The sequence below is a fragment of the Dermacentor silvarum genome, chromosome 4, assembly GCF_013339745.2.
Source record: "Dermacentor silvarum isolate Dsil-2018 chromosome 4, BIME_Dsil_1.4, whole genome shotgun sequence".
Taxonomy (NCBI): Eukaryota; Metazoa; Arthropoda; class Arachnida; order Ixodida; family Ixodidae; genus Dermacentor; species Dermacentor silvarum.
The window spans coordinates 195,069,089-195,091,488 of record NC_051157.2 but is presented as its reverse complement, the minus strand read 5'-3'; the positions used below and the strand labels follow the sequence as shown (position 1 = coordinate 195,091,488).

Sequence of the window (22,400 nt, the reverse complement as noted above, 5' to 3'; positions counted from 1 at the left end):
CCAGCCAACCTCCGCAACCTAAATTCCGCGCGTCCCCCTACCTCTAGAGGTTGGAATGCGCAACATTTTAGACGAGCGACACAGATGAGAAACACACACGACAGAGCGCTTGTCGCGCTCTGTCGTGTGTCATCACGCCCAGTCTTCAACCTTGGCCGTCCCTACCACTTGAATTCGTGGCGCGTATCAGCTATGACGCTCAAAGCATAGAGAAAGGAATTCAACAAGAGGGGACACTCCCATAGGGCCCAGCGGCCGAATTTCGCCCTATGGGAGTGTCCCCTCTTGTTGAACCATTCGCAGGGAGCTCTTGCGACACGCGCTTGCCAAATGTAGCTCACGCGATACATTGGGAATCGTTATAGTACGGCGTTAGCGCTCGTTCGAAAATATTTAAAGAAATAGTTATTAGAATAAGAACAAAAAGCTGCGTCACTGAATTTGTATAAATATAACCCTCGCTATAGAAATCATATGCTTTACACGAAGTTACTCGGAGCTTGGAACGCCAACGCGAACGCTTAAAGCGCGCCGCATTGCTATACGTGCAATAGGAGCGCGAAAGCGAGCAGGAACGAGGAGGAGTGAAGGTGGAGGAGGAGAGTGTCATTAATTTTCGAAGTTTCAGGGTTTTTAGGTGGAGGGGCATAGAGAAAGGAATTCAACAAGAGGGGACACTCCCATAGGGCCCAGCGGCCGAATTGACTGCAGCGTGCCGAGCGGTCGGCGTCAATCACTTCTGGTTTCGGTTTTGGGCGCGCGTATTTTGAACGCAAGCTAGCACGCCGGCTGCGCCCCCCCCCCCCCCCCCCCCGCTCCCTTTTTTTCTTTTTGCTCTTCGTGCAGAATCGGTTTACTATTTAGTAAAAATGATTGCGAACGATCTCATAAAGTCCCATCGAATCTGTGCCATGTGAAATTTCACAAAGTAGACGCAAGACCTTTTGTTCAATGAGGAAATATATTTATTTTGGTCTATGTAAAAGCTCGTTCCGCGCTTTGTGTGCGTTCATCCAACGTTGTGACCCCAACAGGTAAGTCAGTAGTTCCTGTACGAAGCTCCACCGGACGGCACCAGCTGAAAAAAGTAAATTACAAGCATGTTACATTTACAAGCACGTAACAGCATGTTACAAGAATGTGTCATTTTGGTATTTAGACATAGGAATACTGCGTGTAGAGACGAAACGTGCGAAAGCGGTGAATTGGCGGCATTACAAACAAAAGCAATTCCCTTTTACATACATGGCGTAGAAAATACCTGACTCATCCCAAACAATACCATAAAATATGAAAAAATCTGATTTCCAAGCGTTGCCCTATTTTCGGGCATTATTCCCTGCACTTTGGCAGCACAAATACACGGGCGACTTCGCCTTTCCAAAACTTGGCCCGGGCGACGCGACGGTACGTTACATACATAGAGACGGACGCAACAGGCACTCAAGACAAATGCGTGGGTGCAATGCCTTTTTTCAGTCCTTTAGAGGACGGAATTTTCGAATTACAAGTTTCTGATATGTTCGTCGGCGTTATCCTTCGCGCGTTCTGCCGGCGCCAGCAGCACACCCCATGTTATCACTCTTGGCAATCGCCCATCGCGTTTTCAACGGGCGTGAGTACCGAAAGAAGGTATATGTTGTTGCGGGGCCACAAAAAAAAAAAAAAAAAACGTCACGAACTTGTCCCTCTATAAGATTCATTACACGCCTAACTAACTTTATCACCACGGCCGAGCTGCTTATCGCTAACTGCGTCACAGCGCGCTGTGCGGCCAGCGTACCTAAAAGTACCCCAGAAAGTAACGAAATTACTTTTCAGTAATGTCTGGCGTCAGAGAAAGCGGCACAAACTTCTCCTAGCAAGATGCACTAGACTACGCACCACGGCCGAGTTCTCGCTAACTGTGACACGGCGCCCTGTGCGGCCAGTCTGGCTCAAAAACCGAAATAAGTTACCATAACCCTCTAGGAAGCGTCGGAAACATGTCTCAGCACGATTCATTTACTCAAATTAACTGCGCCAGGATGGCCGAGCTGTTTTTCGCTAACTGCGTCTTAAGTCTCTATCCCGTGCCGTAAGCCTAATTGCGTCGTAGACTGTGAAACAAGATTTCTCACCTTGCCGTAGTCCAATAGTGCAGTGGTGTCTTGTCCCAGTGCAGAAGGAACGCAAGAATACGCCGGGAGCCCACGAAACCAGGCTACTTTTAAAAAAAGGGGGACAGACGGGTCGCCGCGGGCGAGCGCTCAAACGCGCGCGCGGCCGCACTCGCTGGCTTCGGGGGAGTGTCTGGCGGATGACGCATGTATCTGGCGCGTCATTGACCTATGGCTAGGTAAGGCAAGGAAAATAAGCCGCAAAGCTTAAGTTCATGTATACGCAAAACGTTTTAGTTTTTGCGGCAAAAATTAAAAAAATAAATCAATGCCTGTTACCTTAAGTTCACTTTCTTTTTTTTCGATGCTCGCGGCAGCCAACGTTCGGTGTCAAAAGTAGTGCGTGACGTATGGTGACGTGTTTCCTGTTGCCAGTTTTTGTCGAGTGTCCCCTCTTGTTGAATTTCTTTCTCTATGCTCAAAGGCTGGCAGAGGGCACGAACGCACCAGTATTTGCCCTACAGCAAGTGCACGTCTCAGAGACACTGTGGCAGTACGAACTAATAGTTGAACGAACAAGCAGGCGAATGACTAAAGGAGCGTGCGAACTACTAAACGAACGGTGACTAAACCAGCCAGTGAACGAGCGGGCGATTGTACGTTTGCGTTGCGAGTGCTCCACCGCCGCATCGTAACGTTCGCACATTTTAAAGCTCACGCGAAAGACGACGTACAGGTGCCCACAAAAGAACTTGGAACGCCGGACCGGTGGCCTTTCGCCGGCGGAGCGCGCAGGTGAAAAAGTAGTGCCAGGGCATGCGCGGTCTCCCTAGCAAGCTCGTCTCGCTCCCCGGTGCATCTAAATAGGTGTTGCCTTCCTCCAAAGGAATATCGTTGGGTGCCGTTTGGCGTTGTCACAGGGGGGCTGTGCGGATGCGGTCTCTAAAACGCTGTGTGCGCGCGTATGCACCCGATGGAGCATAAGCTTTGCTGTGCGTGCGCGTTACTGGGCATCGGCGCCTTTTAAAGCGAAACGCTTAACTGGCTCATTAGTCGCGGCATGTGACCATCGTGGACAACACTTGCAGTAGCAAAAATCAGAAAGCGGCATACTACACCTCTACCGTTCAATAAACCATGTGAAAGTGAATTAAGCACCCAGTAGCTAAATGTAATTAAGAGTTATTAAAGAGTCCCAAATACTAATAAATGTAATTAGGGCAATTAACAAGACCATAAAACGGACATCATACGACACCTTCATTGAAGCGTGCTAAAATGAATTACTAAGTAACCAAGAATAATTACGATAAATTAAAAGTAATGAAGGGTTGCGAACAGTAATAGAGACTACTTAACATCAACTCGAGGCTCCGTGTTAAGACTGCAGCATGGTCACGCCAAATTAAGACTAATTGAGAGTTTGAAGGAGCAGTTACATACTAATTCGGATCAATAAAAGACTCCGTAACATGAAGTAAGAAAACAATAAACCGAATTACGACCAAATAGTAGTTATTCAATTGATTAACCTACATAAGCAAACAATCGCAAATGAAGTGACGTCAACACATTGAAGCTTTCGCCGTCGAAATCGTCTTAGCAATCGATACAAGTCTCCAATGAACGTTTTTTTGTTGAACATTCAACTCACACACCTGAACACCCCCATGATTAGCAACGTATCACCACACTGAACGAAAAATTGAATGTTCGCGCCAACCAATGCAGACACGCGATCAAATGTTAAAGTATTCCCTAGTAAAACTGCAACGAAGCGGACAGATTTCGTAAATACATAGCGCACAATATATGTGCTACGGTATCGACTTTTCCTCGCCCAGTACACCTCCAAATGTAATGTGACAGGCCATCGCCAATGCGCTCTGTTGCTGCCGTGCCGGCCTGTCGTCCTGCTAGGGGTGCTGCTAATGACCTCGCCAATATAGTGGAATCGTATGCTGACTGGCTGTGTTAAAGAGCCTCATCGGGAGACCCTTCTGTCGGTGTTTCTGTTCTTTGTCCCCACTGGCTGCCCACAATGGCACGGCGAGCAATGCGACAAGGAAGAGGGAGCGCGTGTTTTGCTTGCAGACCTTGCTGGCAGTCGTACACAGTCGTTCGACCAATCCACAGCACCAGAAACCGGTGACAGTCATTAGAGACAGCCTCGGTGACGTCAGGACGAACTGGGGGGGGGGGGGTGCAGGAAAAGTCCGGAGAGGCGCACGGGGTGGTTTTCTTCATTTTGTGGCGCTCCCGCGGTGCATAGCACTGCCCCCGCGTTTGGCATTGTTGATCGTGACGGCGTTCTGATTTCAATGCGTGTGTTTACTTGAAATGTTTCAGAAATATCGAGAGGTGGTTTAGGGGCCGTTTAAGCCACCCTGAGCAATTATTCCTTCAGATATATCTAAACATACTTTAGTGATGATGCATAATAAAGTGATTTAGTTTAGCTCCTCATTGTTTTTAAAATATTGGTTTCAAGATACATGTTTCCCGTGCCCTTTGAGTATCTCTTCTGATGAGGCTTTACTGTAATGAACACACACCATTGTGTAACTCCTGCTGCAAGTATTATTCATTAAGCCTGGTCACTGATGTGCAAAGGTTGTGATTAGGTTTTGATGTCCGTATTTTTGAGAGCTATGTTTATTAATTCAGCCTGTTCTTATTGGTCCTTCGATGCCGGAGACAATGCCTACGAAATTATTGGCCCTGATGATGAGTGCCCTCAAGGGGCAAACGACATCTCTGTTGCAGAAGTGAGCCCGATACCACCTTAAGTTACCATGACCGATGACACGGCTGCAATAGATACAGAGACTGCCGTGTCTACTGCAGCTGCAACAGTGTACGAGGCAAGCAGCAGCACGTCAGTATCAGCAGTAGTGTCAGAAGGAACCGAACCAGGCCTGGTAGGGCAACATGTGTGCTACCACTGTGACTTTTTTGTAGTGCATACACCTCATCTGCTCAACATACGGAAGCTTTTCACCACGACTGCGAGCCAGTGTTCTTGTGCAGCGAGAGCAAGACTATGTTTGGTGTTATAACACAGTATAAGCATGTATAACACAGTATTCAAACCTATTACAGTTGTTGCCTCCCCGACCAGCCCACATAGCGACAACAATGTGGAACGCATCGTGGGACACACCTCTCCCCCATTAGAAGATAGTAGAGAGACTGTCAGTGTGGTTGCTAGATTAACTGGTCATTGTAGCCGACTAGAAGGACAGCACAGGTGTCATAAGATTGTTGTTGATGTTGTTGGTGAAGAGGTAGAAAAGATGTTTGATGCAGCTGAAGCATTGATATTGAGCAAATGAAAAGTGACCGCCTGAGAAAGCTACACTATCGAAATTTGGGTATCAATATGCCGCCAACTCTGGTCAAGCTCACAGGGAATGTAAATACTTATGTTGTAAAGTTAGCAAACCTCCTTCAAAATGTGCTAAGGCACCCAAACATTGTTGACTATGTAAGTAAGCCCTGCAGAATGCAGACTGACTCTGTACTTCGTGACTTCTGGGATAGAACAAGGGTTCATTCGCATCCCATTTTTAACATACACAAGAAAATGTTGTTCTTTTCAACCTGTATTATGATGACATAGAACTTGTTAACCCGATGGGTACCAAAAGAGGCAAATTGGGCAAGCTCAGTGTATTTTATTTAACAATATTAAACCTGCCACCTTCTCAGCGTTCTAAACTGTCTAGCATCTTTTTGATGCGGGTCGGTCACACAGCTGACCTGAAGAAGCATAATGTCCAGTTAAATTTTTTTGAAGATTTCATTCAAGTGTTAAGAGCCAACCAAGGAATCATCTTTGATACAGACAGAGGCCGTGAAAGGTTGTTTGGTGCTGTGATGACCGTTACAGGACATTCTTTAGCTGCCCACTCCTTAGCAGGTTTAAAGAATCTTTTGGCCCGACTGCATTTCAATCCTGTTGAACTTGCCTTGAACCGTCATATAGTTATGTGCAACATGTTCGACATGGAGTGTGTAACCTGAGATCGGAGAGTGAAATCAAGTTGCAAATGGAGGAACTGAAACAAATAGCATCAGTTTCAAATAGGAAGCAGCTTTCCAAAGAATTTGGGATCAACGGAGAATCAGGGCTGACCTCATTTCCTTTTTTTTGTTGACAAAAGATATTTTGTATCACCCGATGCATATCCTGCGACCACTCCATGTGACCACTTTCCATGTTATTCTGCATGATACAGCTCAACCTCCAGAAACGAGACCACAACTTGTCTGCAAAAAGCTTTCACAAAAATTATTCATAACACTATTAACACAGCAGTATTTTTTGTGGGGTTTGAGGTTTCCGGACGTTCATTAATGCAAAAAGTGAAAAAGAACAAGTTTCGTACTTATTTCTCTTTAACAAGTGCGAGGGAGACACCACTTTTGTAGTCATACATCTTCATCACACTATCAAGTTTCTAAACACCTTTTATAATTATTATTACCAGTTACTTATATCTGAGTGCATTGTATGCATGTAGCAGGTGTAAAATCAGGTCAGTTTGATCAGATGCCTTATCTGGAAGAGAGCCCTATAATAAAGAAATTTGAATTAAAATAGGTACGTTAGACACAAAATCTCAGCACTTTATTGCGTGTGGTTTAAGCATTGCTCAATACTTTTCTGGATGGCAGTTTCAACTGGCACAGCACTGTGCTTTGCCACAGTCACATGTGTCTTCAAAGTGGTGTTTACCTGTTGTGTTGGTCTCTTTGTGTAGGCACAGAGCAAGGTTTTTTTTGCATTCACGTGTTTGTACTATGTTTATATAAGGCAGTTACAAAATGTGTGTCACTATAACGACCTGTTCTTTTGAGCTTACACGTGCAAATAATGGTGCCCAGATGGCCGCACTTCTATGTAGGTGCACCGCTAGCTTCGTGTATGTTCTCATGTTTGTATAAAGCTTATATAAGCCAGTTACAGAATGTATGTAACTAAGCACTGTGATATTCTTCAAAGAACTGCTTGGTTGGTTTTACACTTTTGAATTAGTACTGAGGCGGTGGTATTTACATGTAGGCCCACTGCAAGTGTTCTGTGTGTTCCCGTGTTTGTATTATGCTTTTACAACGGAGTTGCAACATGTACGTCACTAAGCGCTGTGATATTTTTTAAAGAACTGCTTTGTTGGTTTTACACCTGTGAGTAATAGAACTCAGGTGGCACTGTGTAATCATGTGTAGGTACACAGGGACCATTTGTGTACATTGTGCTCATGTAAAGCAGTTACAAAGTGTATGTCACTAATCATTGTGATTTTTGTTGAACAATTACTGTGATCGTTTTACACCTGTGAATAATAGTGGTCAGGAGACAGTACTTGTCATGTATAGTTGAATTTATACAGTGCCAAGACATGGGCTGTATACGTACCAAAATAAATGCATGTCATTATATTGTTGTGATGATTATTACTGTTTGGATTTTATTAAGCTGTGATAAAATTGTTTCTTGTGTCAATTGAGGTATGGCAATTTTTCACGCAACCAAACCGAGGACCTGAACGTGTGCATACAAATAAACAGCTAATTTAAGAGTATACTGCTCATATTCTGCTAAACCACTTTAACAAATCTTGTAATACAATGCTGGACGAATGACAGAGCTGACTGGGATGTACAGAAAGATTTCTGCACTGGCTGAAGGACTGCCCCACACTGGAGTTGGTAATGTTGCATATATGGGAGTAAAACAGAAAGCGCACTTGTATTAAAAATGTGACAGTCACTGCAGAAACATAAGGCAGACGAGCAGATGTGGCACTTTTATTTCAGGGCTCTCCATGCCTACTACTGCATTTCTAGTCTTCCTGTGCTCTGCGTATAAGTCCCTGCTCAGCCAAGCTTTCTACTCCATGACAGTTGTTCTACAGGGTTCGTAGTAATATTGAAGGAAAAAATTCAAGGGTTTTCAAGTACTTTCGGGGCCCCAACATATTAGCTTCAAGGACCTCATGCGTGTGTTTAGTAGCTTGGACAGGCAATAACTTGACTTCAAGTGTTCAACAACAACATCGTTAATTATAATGTAAACAAAAAAAAACAAATAGCATTTCACTGATTTCAAACATTTGAAACTGTTAATTTGCCTTTCACCGCCCATCCCTAACGCACACACAAGGAGGCATTTCAAGAAAGTGGTTGACGTTTTTCTGAAATAGCACAATTAATGCAACATTTGCAGTTTTTGAATACTGTTTGATTTGATAGTGTATGTGATGTCATTTCTTGGCTCAACTTTTCACCATCAAGTAAGCAATAGTCATTTCTAGTTTCTTTTTATTGTGTCTGTAGCTCTCGATTTACTCTTCAACACGGCTTCTCTTCGAATGCCTCTCCTGTTGAGCTTTTTGCTTCTTCTGTTTCTCCATGTACACTAGGTACTGGTTCCATGCGTCTAAAACTTGTATACGCAGCTCCTTTGTATTTCAGGTTTAAGGATTTCACGTTCCTTCTATTAGCTCCACAGACAAATTCTCTGTGACGCACGAGAGTGTGTCACAGAAATTTAAAAAATGCTTGGAAATGTCTGCTAAGTCTAGTCAAGTGTACAAATTTAAGGACTTTACTTTAAAAATTCAAGGGCCTTCAATGCCTTGAAAATGGCATTTTAGAAATAAAGGGTTTTCAAAGATTGCTACAAACCCAGGATTCTAGCACCTAAATAATTTCACAAGCTTATTTTGGCAAGAAATTCAGAAATTCGTGCTTTTTAACTAACACTGCACTATCTGTACATGGAAGCTACGAGAGTGCAACCATTTTGGAGTAAAGAAAAATACTGAAAGCCTTCAATACCACTTTTTTTTCTATGGAGCTTCGTCTTGCCTAGTTAAGCTTTACAAATGTGCCTGGTTTTGGTGGGTGTTTCTGGAACATTTTCTGTGAGAAACAGATGACGAAACGTGCACAAATCGGGGCAATGCACTGTGCCATTGGCACTGAGAGGAAACGGGGAAAAGGAAGTTAACCCCCCCCCCCATGCCCCGAAACTTACGTGCACCTTGCTGTGGTGTGCATGTATCGCGGAAGAAGAAACAGCGCAAACAGAAGGACGACGAAAAAGCATGAACCACACCAGCGCTTTGTGGTGTGGTTCATGTTTTTTCGTCGTCCTTGTTTTGCGCTATTACTTCTTTCACAGCTCATCCAACTAGCCGGCAAGTCCATCCTGTGCATGTATGTTGCACACACGCATGAGTGCGGATGGCCTTAGAGCGAGCGGTGCCACAGTACACAAGCAGTGCACGCACAACAAGTGGACACATTAGTAATTTAAACATGCGTGCCGATGCATGTGACGCGGCTATCGGCATACGCAGTCTCCAATTGCTGGAATGCATGCGCTCCAAAATGCTAACGACCCGCTGCTAATTCAGGACAACAGCTTACAGCGGAATGAACCAAACTGTAAACCAATGCACTTGAAGAGAACGCATACATGGTATAGTGTGAGGCACGTCGAAATGGCTTCGTGACACTGGTACCGGCGTCGCAGTTGAACATATACGAATGGAACTGGCGGAAAAAATAAAAAAATCCTCACAAGTACACACTCGAATTAAATTCACATACGTGGATGGTTGGCTCTATACTTTATATCCGCGTATTTCCGGAGAAGATATAATACATGGATTGGAAAAGCACTCGATCGTGAGCAGAACGGCACATCTGTTATTTTCCAGCGGTGACGACAAGCCGTGAAGAATAGTTCGCACGTTGTCGTCTAAGTCGTCGACGTTGTCTTCCTTCGATCGTTAGTCGTAGTGTCACGTAGTTGTGGCGGTGAAGAAAACAGTCGTAAAACTGTGTATGACGAAACTGATTGTTTATTGGGCGAACCTGTGCCCAAAAAAGCAAGCTACACTCGTAGCACAACGAAAGCGGTGAACACAGTCGGCGATCGTCGAAATCTGATCAGCGGCGAAACGCGTCGGCTTTTATAAATGAGTGATCGAAGGTTCCAGAGTAATCCCTGGTGCCCGCGTGTCTTCCAGAAATTACTAGACAATTCGCGTCGCTCATACAATCAGATTACATGAGCGTCGGTGATAACAGACAACGGATAGAAGCATCGATAACGTTCGAGAAACTTCCGATATACGTGCAGGCGCGTCCTGTGCCTAGCGATAACGTTTAACATTTGTTAGCCGGTGAAAAGCGGTAACCGGTGAAAGATAAACATGTACACGTTCCAGCAGCAAGGAACACAAATGATGCAAACGCACACATATTCCGATACTCAACAGCACAGCACTGCAGAGAAACGCCACCCACCGCCGCCGATTCTTGAAATACATTTGGTAGCTATATATCCCCGTAAAAGAACACCCTGAGCGTGGTGGCGCTGTGGTGTAATCATTAGGATGTGTGCTTTCGGATTGTACAAATGCGTGTGTACGCGGGTTCGATTCCACGTGATGTGCAATACGGTGTTGTTAAATCTTCATGAGTGTGTAATTTGCCCTGATGAATGTGTTTCTAATTAGGCTATGTGACTCCTGATTGCGAAACTTGCAGCGATAATTGCGGATAAAGTGTAAATTTCCTTTTTTTTTCCCGCAAGTGGCGTTCGGGACGCATACGCATAAGGCCACCTTCAGAGCAGTCACGCCTGTGGTAGGCCGCAAATAGCCAGGAAAAATTTGACTTAAAATCCTGCATAGCTTTGCTCACGCCTATTCTGAAGGCTGCTTGGAATTGGGCCGCCTAAACTTGAGCCGCTTGAAAATGGGCCGCTGTGTCTGGGGGGCCGCCTATGGAGCTGCTTAGCGAACGGTATATCAGCGGCCGTAATTTGATCTGATTTCCTGCCTGCGCGCGTGGATTCTAGCCAGGACTTGGCTAAAAGTGTACGTCTCAAAAACATATGATGCTGTCGTTCGGCGACGAACGCACCACGTAACTCGGTTTCGGGATAGCACGCACGCTTTTCATCCGTGCCATTGTATCGCAAATCCACCGCACGACCACCAACGACGAACACGAACAAAAGATGCAAACAAAGCTATTCGCTCTAAAGAAGGCTAGTAAGTAAACACAAAAGGCAGAGAGTTTGCTTTCCTAAGAGGAGTTTTCATGCTCGAGCCTCAAACGTTGTCGATAGAACTGTGCTGAATCTTAGAAGATCGGTAATCACGTTTTCACACGCAGCGCGAATTCAAGCCTCTTGGCGCACAAAACGAGTAAGCTTCTTGCCTTTGCTGAATCTATTTTGGCATCAGAAGGCGCAGCAGGTTACAGTGACGGAAAATGCCTGTGAAACGGCGTCGCACTTGCCGCAAAACTTAGTTCAAGGCGTTCGCAAACTAAAACAACATGGAAGAGCAACTGGCGCCAACATGCGCTCCTCGCCACTCGGTAGGCGCTTCTCAAGCGAAAATGGCGATGGAGACTCCAAATGAAGCCGGCGCGAGGGCCCACGTGATGCCATTAGGCCAATAGTGACGCGGCGTCGGGCTCGGACAGGGCGCGCCATGTGGAGGCGGCATTCTTCAAAGCGTGTCGCTACTTTACGAAGTTTGAGGGGTTTTATCCCCACCTCGCTACCCTCCCTCCAGGAGAATTGTGCGCGACGGGAATCCTGCGCGGTTCCTTCCGGCTTGCCGCCCCTGCGTGCGCGAGCCGCAATTGCCGGCTCACCGTCGCACGCTTTCACTCGCACATACAGCGTACGGCGCGCGGCGACGATTTTATCGACCGTGGGCTTGTTACGGAACCTCACGGCGACGACGATGACGAGGACGACAGTGACGGTATGAATGTGCCTGGAGTGTCCATGTAATTGCTGTCGCAATAAAAATTGCAAGGGTGTACATTTTAATCGCAACTTTGACGGCGCATATCTCGAAACCGGTCCTATCCTCAGAATTCGTTCCAAGTGGATACGCCTTGCAAACTCACTTGGTGCATGGTCAAGTTTGAAATATGTGCCGAAAATTAACTAATTAGCATGCTAATTATTGTAAATGGGTTAATTATTCAATACAGCATTTTAATTTCTCGTAGAAGTAATGGCTGCCTCATCGAGTAATATAGCTCAAGGGCTAGAATTGTGCTATCTGCCACAGGCAATTAAAAGAAAAATGGGAAACTAAAACATACAACCATCTTTATGTCCGCTGCAGTTCTTTTATATAGCATGTTCGGTATAAACATTGTGGCGTATTTTTCAGAGTTGGTCAAAAATTTTTTTATTTACCAATTTATGACACGTAAAAAATACATGCGTTAAATAAATTATCTGATATCTAGCATCGTCAGAATGTTGCGTTTTATTTACCAATGAATTCCATTCTATTGATAAGGAAATTAGTGCAGAAGCAGGCCGTAGTGCCTCATAATGTGCGCACTGACCCCTACTCCGGGAAACCTGGACGACCTGGAGTTCCTTAACGTGCACTTAAATCTAAGTACACCGGTGTTTTCTCATTTCGCCCTCATCGAAATGCGGCCGCCGTGGCCGGGATTCGATCCCGCGACCTCGTGCTTAGCAGCCCAACACCCTAGCCACTCAGCAACCACGGCGGGTAATCAAGAAATAAATGAGAAGATGAAAAATTAAATAAGTACACTGATGCCATGCATAACCGACACAAAATACGAACAAGATGTATACCAAGGTGTAACATAACTTTCTCTCTCAAATGTGAGAAATTTGCGGCAGTTTCAGTTGTTTTTGAAATTGTTTTTATTTATGTGCGTTTTTTTACTCGTATTTGAATAGAGCCAATAAGAGCGGCTCTCGATCTAACCCTTCTCAGCCCCTATTGAGCATCAGCCCGCGACACCCATCAAACCTTAACTCGTTTCGTTTTAAGCGCAATAGGCACAGAAACCAAGTGATATTACAGAGCACCACTGCGTTCCTTTCGAATGAAGGAGTGATTGGAATCTGCCAGCGATTGGGATTACTCACCGTCTGGCGTTTGCGCGCGGAAGTCCTCGATGGCCTTGAAGTGCGGCAGGACGTCCTCGTAGGCCCAGCCTTTCGCTCCGTACTTGTTCGCCCATCGATCGAAGTCGCGCGGATGGCCCCGGGTGTAGTACATGTAGTTCAGAACGCTGCTGCCGCCGAGCACCTTGCCGCGTGAGAGAGAGAGCCGCTGCACATATGCGTAGATGATGGCATAAGGTTGAAGAGGCCATTGTAGAGAACCTCGCAGAGGTGGATTGTGGGTATGCCATTATTGTAGTATTGCCGCGTGGGGTATAAGATACAAACCTACACTTTCCACCGTAATATTGCTAAAATGACTTCCGAAGTAAAAACTTTCTCTTGCACACGGCGCTGGTCACACTGTTGGTCTCACTCATATACCGCAGTTTTGAGCGTTGACAAACGCAAGCAAGGTGCATATACTACGCGTCTTCGTGAGGTAGCAATTCACCGTTTCATTAGTGGATGGAGGGAAAAAAACCAAATTATTGCCCATAACAATATAACTGCCTAGCATCTGCTACTGGTACATCAACGTGACCAACACAGGGCAGTAAACGGCAGGGATACATGAAGGGATACAATATAACACAGAGGTTGCGGGAGGTGTGAAGAATAATATTTTCGAAATTGCTGCGGCGCGGCATCTTACCGTCACCTACCAGGTAACCAGATGCTTACGCTCTTGTAAATTTTCTGCGGACAACTTTGCGTTTTATATTCGCTTCTTTTCTTTTTTTGTGGGGAGGGGGGTTACACGAATGACGTCAGGAGCTTCAGGTAGCACGCATCTCTAATGGTGGAAACACTACGTATAACTTGTGAGAACGAACAAAATCGTTTTCCAACCACAGTGTTTTGGATAGCCTGGGGATTCCTGTGGTTTACAGAGACACGCTGCTTGATTAAAACTGGAAAGGCTTTCATGATGGTGCGCAGAGAATGCTACCCCAGATAACGAATACTACATGCGAATTGATGAGAACAGGGCGCATCCCACGCACAGTACATGTCAGGAACATGATAAACTAGTAAATGTGTCGTTTTGAGACAAGTGTCTCGCAGTTTAATTAGCCGCGTCTTCCTTCTAGCACGGGTGCACACGCGGCTCTGGTTCATGTTCTAAACAACATAAGAGCTATGAGAGACACCATAATTAAGGGCTATAAAGTGTAAAATTTAGCAGATAGGCTTTCTTAACATCCACCCAAAAGCTTTGTACGAGAACACTGGTCTATTATTAGGCTAAGTTTTAGACGTAGAGAGAAAGTCAAGAAATTGGGACAACCACGCTCACTAGACAAGGCACAGCGTGTCTACATACCTGACTGCCCATCAGCACCTAGCACTGAGCACCTACCAGACCGAGTCTACTCTATACCTGGCACTGACTCACGTATGCTGTAGTGTTTCCTGCATATGCGTCGGACACCCTGCGCTGCGCACTGACCCCTCTGGATATTCAACATGTTGGAATCGGCGTTCCGCGCTTGCTGATGTCCGCCCTACCTGGTCTCGGTAAGAGAAGACACCGTTCTTCTGCGGTGTGCTCCAGTAATCCCAGTCGTCGTGGCCTCTGATGTTGAAGGGTGCTACCAGCGGGATTTGCCGCGTTGCGGTCTCCAGTCCTCCGGCCTCAAGTAGAAGCACCGTGACGCTTGGGTCTGCTGAGAGCCGGTTCGCGATCACGCAGCCCGCAGATCCACCGCCCACTGCGGGGAGGCAGTTTCACACACTCGCAAGGAGAGGAACTGGGGTAGAACAACTGGCCACACAGATGGCCGGACATGTCTGATTTAGAGTACATTCCTGGATAGATAAGGCCTCACTTTGAGGCGGGGCCGATGGGCTCAACGGGTAGTCGGAAAGGAATTATTGTTATAATACGAAGTTACAAGGTTGCACGCGATCTTTCAATCGAAATGGGAGAGCTGGAATGGGTGCTTATAGTGTAGCGGTCCAACTTGCTCGCCCATCCGCGGTTCACTGGGAGGGTACTCTACCATGTGGTATGTCAAGCGCATTTAATTATTGTCCTAAACATTCTTCCATCTGTTAATTATATCATATGTATGCATTCATTTTATGCATCGTTTTTACATGTCTGTGTAGTGGGAGACTCCGGATTAACTTTAATCTGCCCATACACCGAAGTAATGAGCTTTTTTTGCATTTCAGCCCTATCGAAACGCGACCACCCCAGAACAATTCGAACCAGCAATCCCGAGCTCAGCAGCAGAACGCCATAGCCATGAAATACAGTTTAAGTTTGCCATATCACGATTCTACGGGCACTTTTCAAGTGCTTGTGTTCACTGAAAAATTTTTGACATTTGCTTACTTTCGGGTACCACAATATTATATATGTACTGGCCAAACTCAGGAAAAAAACACGGCCTGTTTTACATGTACAGAAGACTTCATCCGTTTCGGGGCAGTTGTTTGCCGGTGTTCATTACTCACGGAGTACAAGTGGCTCAAGCATGGGTGTTTGAGGCACTCTACCAGGAGGGTCCAATACTTCGTGCACCTTTACACCAGAATGGTTATAGCTGATTTGAGAGAGGGTCGCATTTCAGCGAACATCCGTGCAGCGAACACTCCCTGCACAATTCGGATGTTCGGAGTACAAGCCACCTTTACATAATTCATAGCGGCAAGGATGACCTTGCTTGCAAAACGCGTTGAAACCTTGCTTGAAATCAGCAAGCAATTCGCCGCTAGGAATCGGAAACCTTCTCTTCCGCGGAACTTGCTGGTCCGTCTGTGGCGCCGTGAGGCTGCCTACAATAGTACTGCCTTTTTGTGGGCTTTATATAAGTACCCACGCTTCAAGTTAATGTACAAGCTGTGTTGTACATTTTCATGTGCGGTGGTCCATACAAGCGAGACGCTAACAAAGCGATCACCTAACTGCAACACACCAGTCAATATTGCCGAGTTTGAAATTTTAATTCTGCACGCCCAGTTTATTGAGAATTTTATTGCTGTGGCCCTGCCGCAAAGCGCAGTAAGCTCGAGTGATGAATCGTAGTTCTCGTGTTTTTGTGCGAAACCCTTAGACTTATATGTCTCACCACGGCAAACACAGTTTCTACTAAAGGTAATTGAAAAGGTTTCGTCCGAAGGGAGTAGCACTGACAGCAGTAACAAGGTATTAGAACATATGTTGTAAGGTTCACATAGTTTTCTGGAAAGTACAAGTTGCAGAAAACATTGGCTTACTAAGTGAACACGTCTGGTGTCACGTGCCCAAAAACACACATGGAGAGAGGTATCTTAATTACAAATGAAAGAAAAAGAAAGCCCATTGACTGCAGCCTCTAGTGTTCTCAACCTTGGCGTCATGACGAGCGTTGGAAACGGGGATGCCGCTGGTTTGTTCCAAACAAACGCTCAGCGTTACCACTGTCTTTATCATTTCAGCGCACATCTAAGGAACCCAGCAGACCACATGAACATCGACAATGCATGCGTGGGAAGACATGAATGGGCGTGTGATTGCCCGTCGCAGGTTACGCTTGCATACTCGCCTTCTAACCGGCAGCCGATTTCATGACCTCCTGCACTCCAACACCGGCGGTGCACCGACGGCAATGGGGATGGTGCAAACGCGCTATCAGTGGCCGTATAACTGTTATCGCGATAAAATGAAATAGTGAAATATTCGCTCCTTGCAAGCACGTTCGCAGCGCTCGTTAATTTGCGAGGGCAAGTGTCACGGTGCTGTCTGGGGGCTAAAGGCTGATTCATACTAGGCCGACACGACACCGATTTTGGGCTGCCGATGGTTGGCGACAGCATTTTACATGACGGAAAACGCTGTGGCCAACGGTTTAAAGGATGGAAAACGCTGTCGCGAACTGTCGGCAGGCCAAAATTGGTGTCGTGTCGGCCTAGTACGAATCAGCCTTAACAGAGACGGCAGACCCGCACCATCAAGAGACGAAAGGGTTTACGTTCACAAGAACGTATCAGGCCGAGTTGAAACAGCCAAGGTAATTTAGAAACGCATATTATATACGGTGCTAATCCCAAATATGGTTGCCATTTCTAAGACATTTGGTCCATTTGTTCTGCCAAGCCCTGTTCCTGGCAAGAACGTTGCCCTCTTTGCGTTATGTCTAAATTAATGTGTTAAACAAATCTGCACAATGGCAGCGTAAAGTACATAGATGCATACGTTCAAGGCGTGGCTGATTCCTTAGCAATGCACTGCCACCTAATTACGTGCCGAGAATTACATACTATACTGAACACGTGCTCTGAGCTCGTCCAGTTGATTTTTTAACACGAAAACACGAAAGTGTTTTATGCGGGCTTTCACGAATACAATAGGTACAAGGCACCTATCGTTTTTTCGGCTCCACGGAAGCTTGCTGGCTTGTGCCCGTGCATCGCAGACCCGCAGAAGTTGACCCGTTGTGGTAAAAATCAAGCAAGGCTGTATGTGACTTGCGCGGTCGATGTGGTGTCGAAATTCAGCTTGATTGCGGCAGGGTTGATATTGATCAGACAGGCAGTTGCATCAATGATAGGGCAAGGGAACACGAGCTGTCTATCAAGAATAAGATTAGTGCAGATTTCCCTATGCACTGCGATTCCTGCACGTGTGAGGCAGACTTTTCCATATCCACATTCTTGGCAAACGCAAAGATTCCCTGGCGAGACAATTAATAGAGGCGTATTTCAATGCTATGAAACGTTACATCTGTGTCAGCGATACGGCTGTGGCTTTACGCAGCACTCAACGCCAGTTTCTGCACTGCATGATTGGATAATGATGCAAACTTTGAGTTATGTGCGCAAATGTACGTGCGCTTAAAGCCACCTTCTCCTATAAATTTGACCCCTGTCTGCTTTCAATAAACTAGTTGCAAGTGACGCTCTTTCCTGTCCTGATCCTTTGTTGCTGTCCTTGGTTGCGTCTTAGCACTACGCAATAAGATGAACCAACTAGCCCAGCAACAAGTCCTGTTAAGCTTCTGTGAAGATACGTTTCACTTTTGTGTCCTACCTATTCCTATAAAAGAGCGATCAACCCAAATTTTTTTCAACATGAAAAAGAGGCCGCATTGATGTATTTTATAGGATGAATAAAGTCTTGCTGAGAGTGAGTGGCTGCGAGAGCAGCAGTAGCGCCCGGAAGCCGGTACGCGTCGAGAACTCTGTTACGCACACTTTTGTGACAGAGTGTGTGTCTGCCGTCGTTAGCATAATGTGAGGCTGGTTTGTTATGAGGTGACGCAATATCATGTTAGATAATTCACTGCTCGTTTTCGGACGTAAGCTGACGGGACGTGACGTCCAAACAGCAAAAGAAAGTCAATACAAGATCCATGACAAGCCGCACGACACATTTTCAACTACAGAATGCATGAAGGATACTGCGCTGAAATTTCTGTAGTTCAGAACCTTGAGGGCGCACGTATATCGAAGTGCGCGGTGATTTATTTTCGAATTATGCCTTTATCGGAATAGCGCTGCTGCAGTCAGTAATTGCGAGCGCGACCTCGTGTTCAGCAGTAGAGCGCAATGTATAGTAATTGGTGTGCCTAGTTTTCTCACCAATGACGTAGTCGTATTGCTTCCGGAGATGGCTGAGCTCATAGTCTCGGAGCACGGGGAGGCTGTCGAAGGGCACGTGCGTTACCAGGTTGACCAAGGCCAGCATCAGACTCAGCTCGCTCAGGGGTGTGACGACGCCAGCTGATAAAAGAGAGCACGTTGTAGCATTCATGGTGCTGCTCATGACGATGCCGAGCGTTGTGTCTGGGCGCAGAAAGTGCTTGTCTCCTCAACGCGCGCGAATTTTATGGTGCCTTTATGTTATAATTCAGTCACGACAGGCAAAGCAGGACCGTGTGTCCTGTTTTGCGAGACACACTTTGCAGCCTTTCCTGCAAAGCAGGAAAGGCTGGCACGTGCTGCTCTATGTTGTTTCGTTTCATCAACGGTGCAAACACGTATTATGCAGATGAGTGCGCGTAATGTGCAACGCCCACTTAATTACGCCCTTGCGCACACGACAGAATCTGGCTGATGCGGTCTAAAGAGGTTTCCCTGTCCACACGCTTAGTACGCATCAGATGACACGGATGATGTATGACATGACGGAGAGACACAAAAAGCGTATGCGTACAACACACGATGGTACAAACGTATCTCCGAGTGGCCCTGTTATTGCAAGAAGTGACAGTGCTTCCGCAGACACCGGAGCCAACTACTTATTACTGACTTCCAAGCAGCGCGGAAACTATAATGTCGCTGTAAAGATCGATCACGATATACTGCGGCTTCGTCGAACCGCGCCTTCAATTTATTTTTAATTTAATTGTTACAAAAACAATCAGGTGTGGCTATCTTACTATTGTCACGTAGTAGTGACAGTGAGGAAAACAGTCGTAAAAGTGTGTATGACGAAACTGATTCTTTATTGGGCGAACCTGTGTCCACAAAAGCAAGTTACACTCGAAGCACAACGATAGCGGCGAACGCAGTCGGCGATCGTCGAAACATAGAGAAAGAAATTCAACAAGAGGGGACACTCGGCAAAAACTGGCAACAGGAAACACGTCACCATACGTCACGCTATACTTTTGACACCGAACGTTAGCTGCCGCGAGCATCGAAAAAAAAGAAACTGAACTTAAGTTAACAGGCATTGATTTATTTTTTAAATTCTTTGCCGCGAAAACTAAAACGTTTTGCGTATAAATGAACTTAAGCTTTGCCACTTATTTTCCTTGCCTTACCTAGCGACAGGCCAATGATGCGCCAGATGCATGCGTCATACGCCAGACACTCTCCCGAAGCCAGCGAGGACGGCTGCGCGCGCGTTTGAGCGCTCGCGCGCGGCGACCCGTCTGTCTCCCCCTCTTTTTTTTTTTTTAATGTAACGTGGTTTATTGGGCTTTCGGCGTATTCTTGCGTTCCTTCTGCACTGGCACAAGACACCACTGCACTATTGGACTACGGCAAGGTGAGAAATCTTGTTTCACAGTCTACGACGCAATTAGGCTTATACGGCATGGGACCGAAACTTAAGACGTAGTCAGCGAAAAACAGCTCGGTCATCCTGGTGCAGTTAATTTGAGTTAATGAATCGTGCTGAGACATGTTTCCGACGCTTCCTAGGGGATTATTGTAACTTATTTCGGTTTTTGAAGCACACTGGCCGCACAGGGCGCCGTGTCGCAGTTAACGATAACTAACTGGGCCGTGGCGCGTAGTCTAGGGCATCTTGCTAGGAGAAGTTTGTGCCGCTTTCCCTGACGCCAGCCATTACTGAAAACTAATTTTGTTACTTTCTGGGGCACTTTTGAAGCACACTGGCCGCACAGCGCGCTGTGACGCCGTTAACAATAAGCAGCTCGGCCGTGGTTATAAAGTTAGTTTGGCGTGTAATGAATCTTGGAGGGACACAAGTTTGTGACGTTTTTGTGGCCCCGCAACAACATATACCTTCTTTCGGTACTCACGTCTCTTGAAAACACGATAGGCGATTGCCAAGAGTGATAACATGGGAGTGTCTGGCTGGCGCCGGCAGAACGCGCGATAGATAACGCCGAGGAACATATCAGAAACTTGTAATTCGAAAATACCGTCTTCTAAAGGACTGAAAACAGGCTTTGCGCCCCCGCATGTTTTGAGTGCCTGTTGCGTCCGTCTGTGTATGTATCGTACCGTCGCGTAGCCTGAGGCCAAGTTTTGCAAACGCGAAGTTGTCCGTGTATTTGTGCGGCTAAAGTGCAGGAAATAATGCCCGGAAATGGGGGAATGCTTGGAAATCAGATGTTTTCGTATTTTAGGGTACTGTTTGGGATGAGTCTTGTATTTTTTTACGCCATATATGTAAAAGCAAATTGCTCTTGTTTGTAATGCCGCCCATTCACAGCTTTCGCACGTTTCGCCTCTACGCGCAGTATATCTAAATACCAAATGACACATGCTTGTAACATGCTGTTTCGTGCTTGTAAATGTAACATGCTTGTAATTTACTTTTTTTCAGCTGATGCCGTCCAGTGGAGCTTCATACAGCAACTACGGCTTACCTGGGGTCACAACGTTGGATGAACGCACAAAAAGCGCGGAACGAGCTTTTATATAGAGCAAAATAAATCTTTCCTCATTTCACAAGGAGTCTTGTGTCTACTTTCTGAAATTGCAAGTGGCACAGATTTTATGGGACTTGACAAGATCGTTCGCAATCATTTTTACCACACAATAAAGCGATTCCGCACGAAGACCGTGCGCGGTCGGGAAAAAAAAAACGCAGCCGGCGTGCTAGCTAGCGTTCGAAATGCGCGCGCCAAAAACCGAAACCGGAAGTGATTTACACCGACCGTTTGGCGCGCTGCTGTCAATTCGGCCGCTGGGCTCTATGGGAGTGTCCCCTCTTGTTGAATTTCTTTCTCTATGGTCGAAATCTGATCGGCGGCCAAACGCGTCGGCTTTTATACATGAGTCATCGAAGGTTCCAGAATAATCCCTGGTGGCCGCCTGTTTTCCAGAAAGTACTAGACAATTCGCGTCGCTCATACAATCTGATTACATAAGCGTCGGTGACAACAGACGACGGATAGATGCATCGATAACGTTCGGGAAACTTCCGATAGATGCAGTCCTTCGCCGAGCGATAACGTTTAAGAATTGCGAGCCGGTGAAAAGCGGTCACCGGTGAAAGATAAACAAGTACACGTATCACTATCATAAACTGCACACGCAGATGGAAAGATGGATGGATGTCTGCATGCATGCATTCATGCATGCTATGGGCGGCTCCTTTGAAACGGGCCGATGGGTTGCGCCACCAAGCTCTTGTTCTTAGTCGGCCTAATGCCGTACATATCTTTTTTACTTAAAAAAAAACACCGTCCAAGCCCTCCGTACAGATGGTTAACCAGCGAAGCTGAGATGTGCGGCCCCGGCGTTTAGCAGTGGGTTATACCCGTGCCACACGGGCAAAGTAAAGTGCACTTCGAGCGAGTGCACTTCAGCGCGCTGAGTGTCACTTTGGCGGTGCGCTGCTACACGAGAAAGAAAAGTGTTCTTTCAAATTGATGGTCATGGCAACCGGGAGTCAGACGGGAAAGCATATATTTATTAATAAAGAATGTGTGCACAAAAAGAGTTTATTATTGTTAGAATCAACATTTACAATCCACCTATATAAGCGCCAGCAACGACGGCAACTTGACTAGCAACAGTCAAAACTACTCGATCCGCGAAACAACTGCGCAGTCATTACCCGGCGTGGTCGTGAACAGCCCGAGAGCGGGAGTTTTTTTGCTGTTCTTGTTTTTTTTTTTTTG

General features: G+C 46.1%; 1 protein-coding gene and 1 long non-coding RNA gene across 2 annotated transcripts in view; one reads left to right on the top strand and one right to left on the bottom strand.

Annotated features, from left to right (window-relative positions):
• The window catches only part of LOC119449156 (uncharacterized GMC-type oxidoreductase Mb1310), a 65,114-nt gene extending 46,276 nt beyond the window's left edge, over positions 1-18,838 (bottom strand). The window contains exons 1-3 of the mRNA XM_049666679.1: positions 18,655-18,838; positions 14,596-14,798; positions 13,066-13,252 (exon numbers count right to left, since the gene is read on the bottom strand). Of these exons, the coding sequence (XP_049522636.1) occupies positions 13,066-13,252; positions 14,596-14,798; positions 18,655-18,838 (574 nt within the window). The remainder of the gene's footprint in view (positions 1-13,065; positions 13,253-14,595; positions 14,799-18,654) is intronic.
• A 938-nt stretch (positions 18,839-19,776) lies between these two features.
• On the top strand, positions 19,777-21,225 carry LOC125944888 (uncharacterized). Its single transcript, XR_007466581.1, has 2 exons — positions 19,777-20,068; positions 21,098-21,225. It is a non-coding gene; the product is annotated as an uncharacterized LOC125944888 (long non-coding RNA).
• The last annotated feature ends 1,175 nt before the right edge of the window (positions 21,226-22,400 follow it).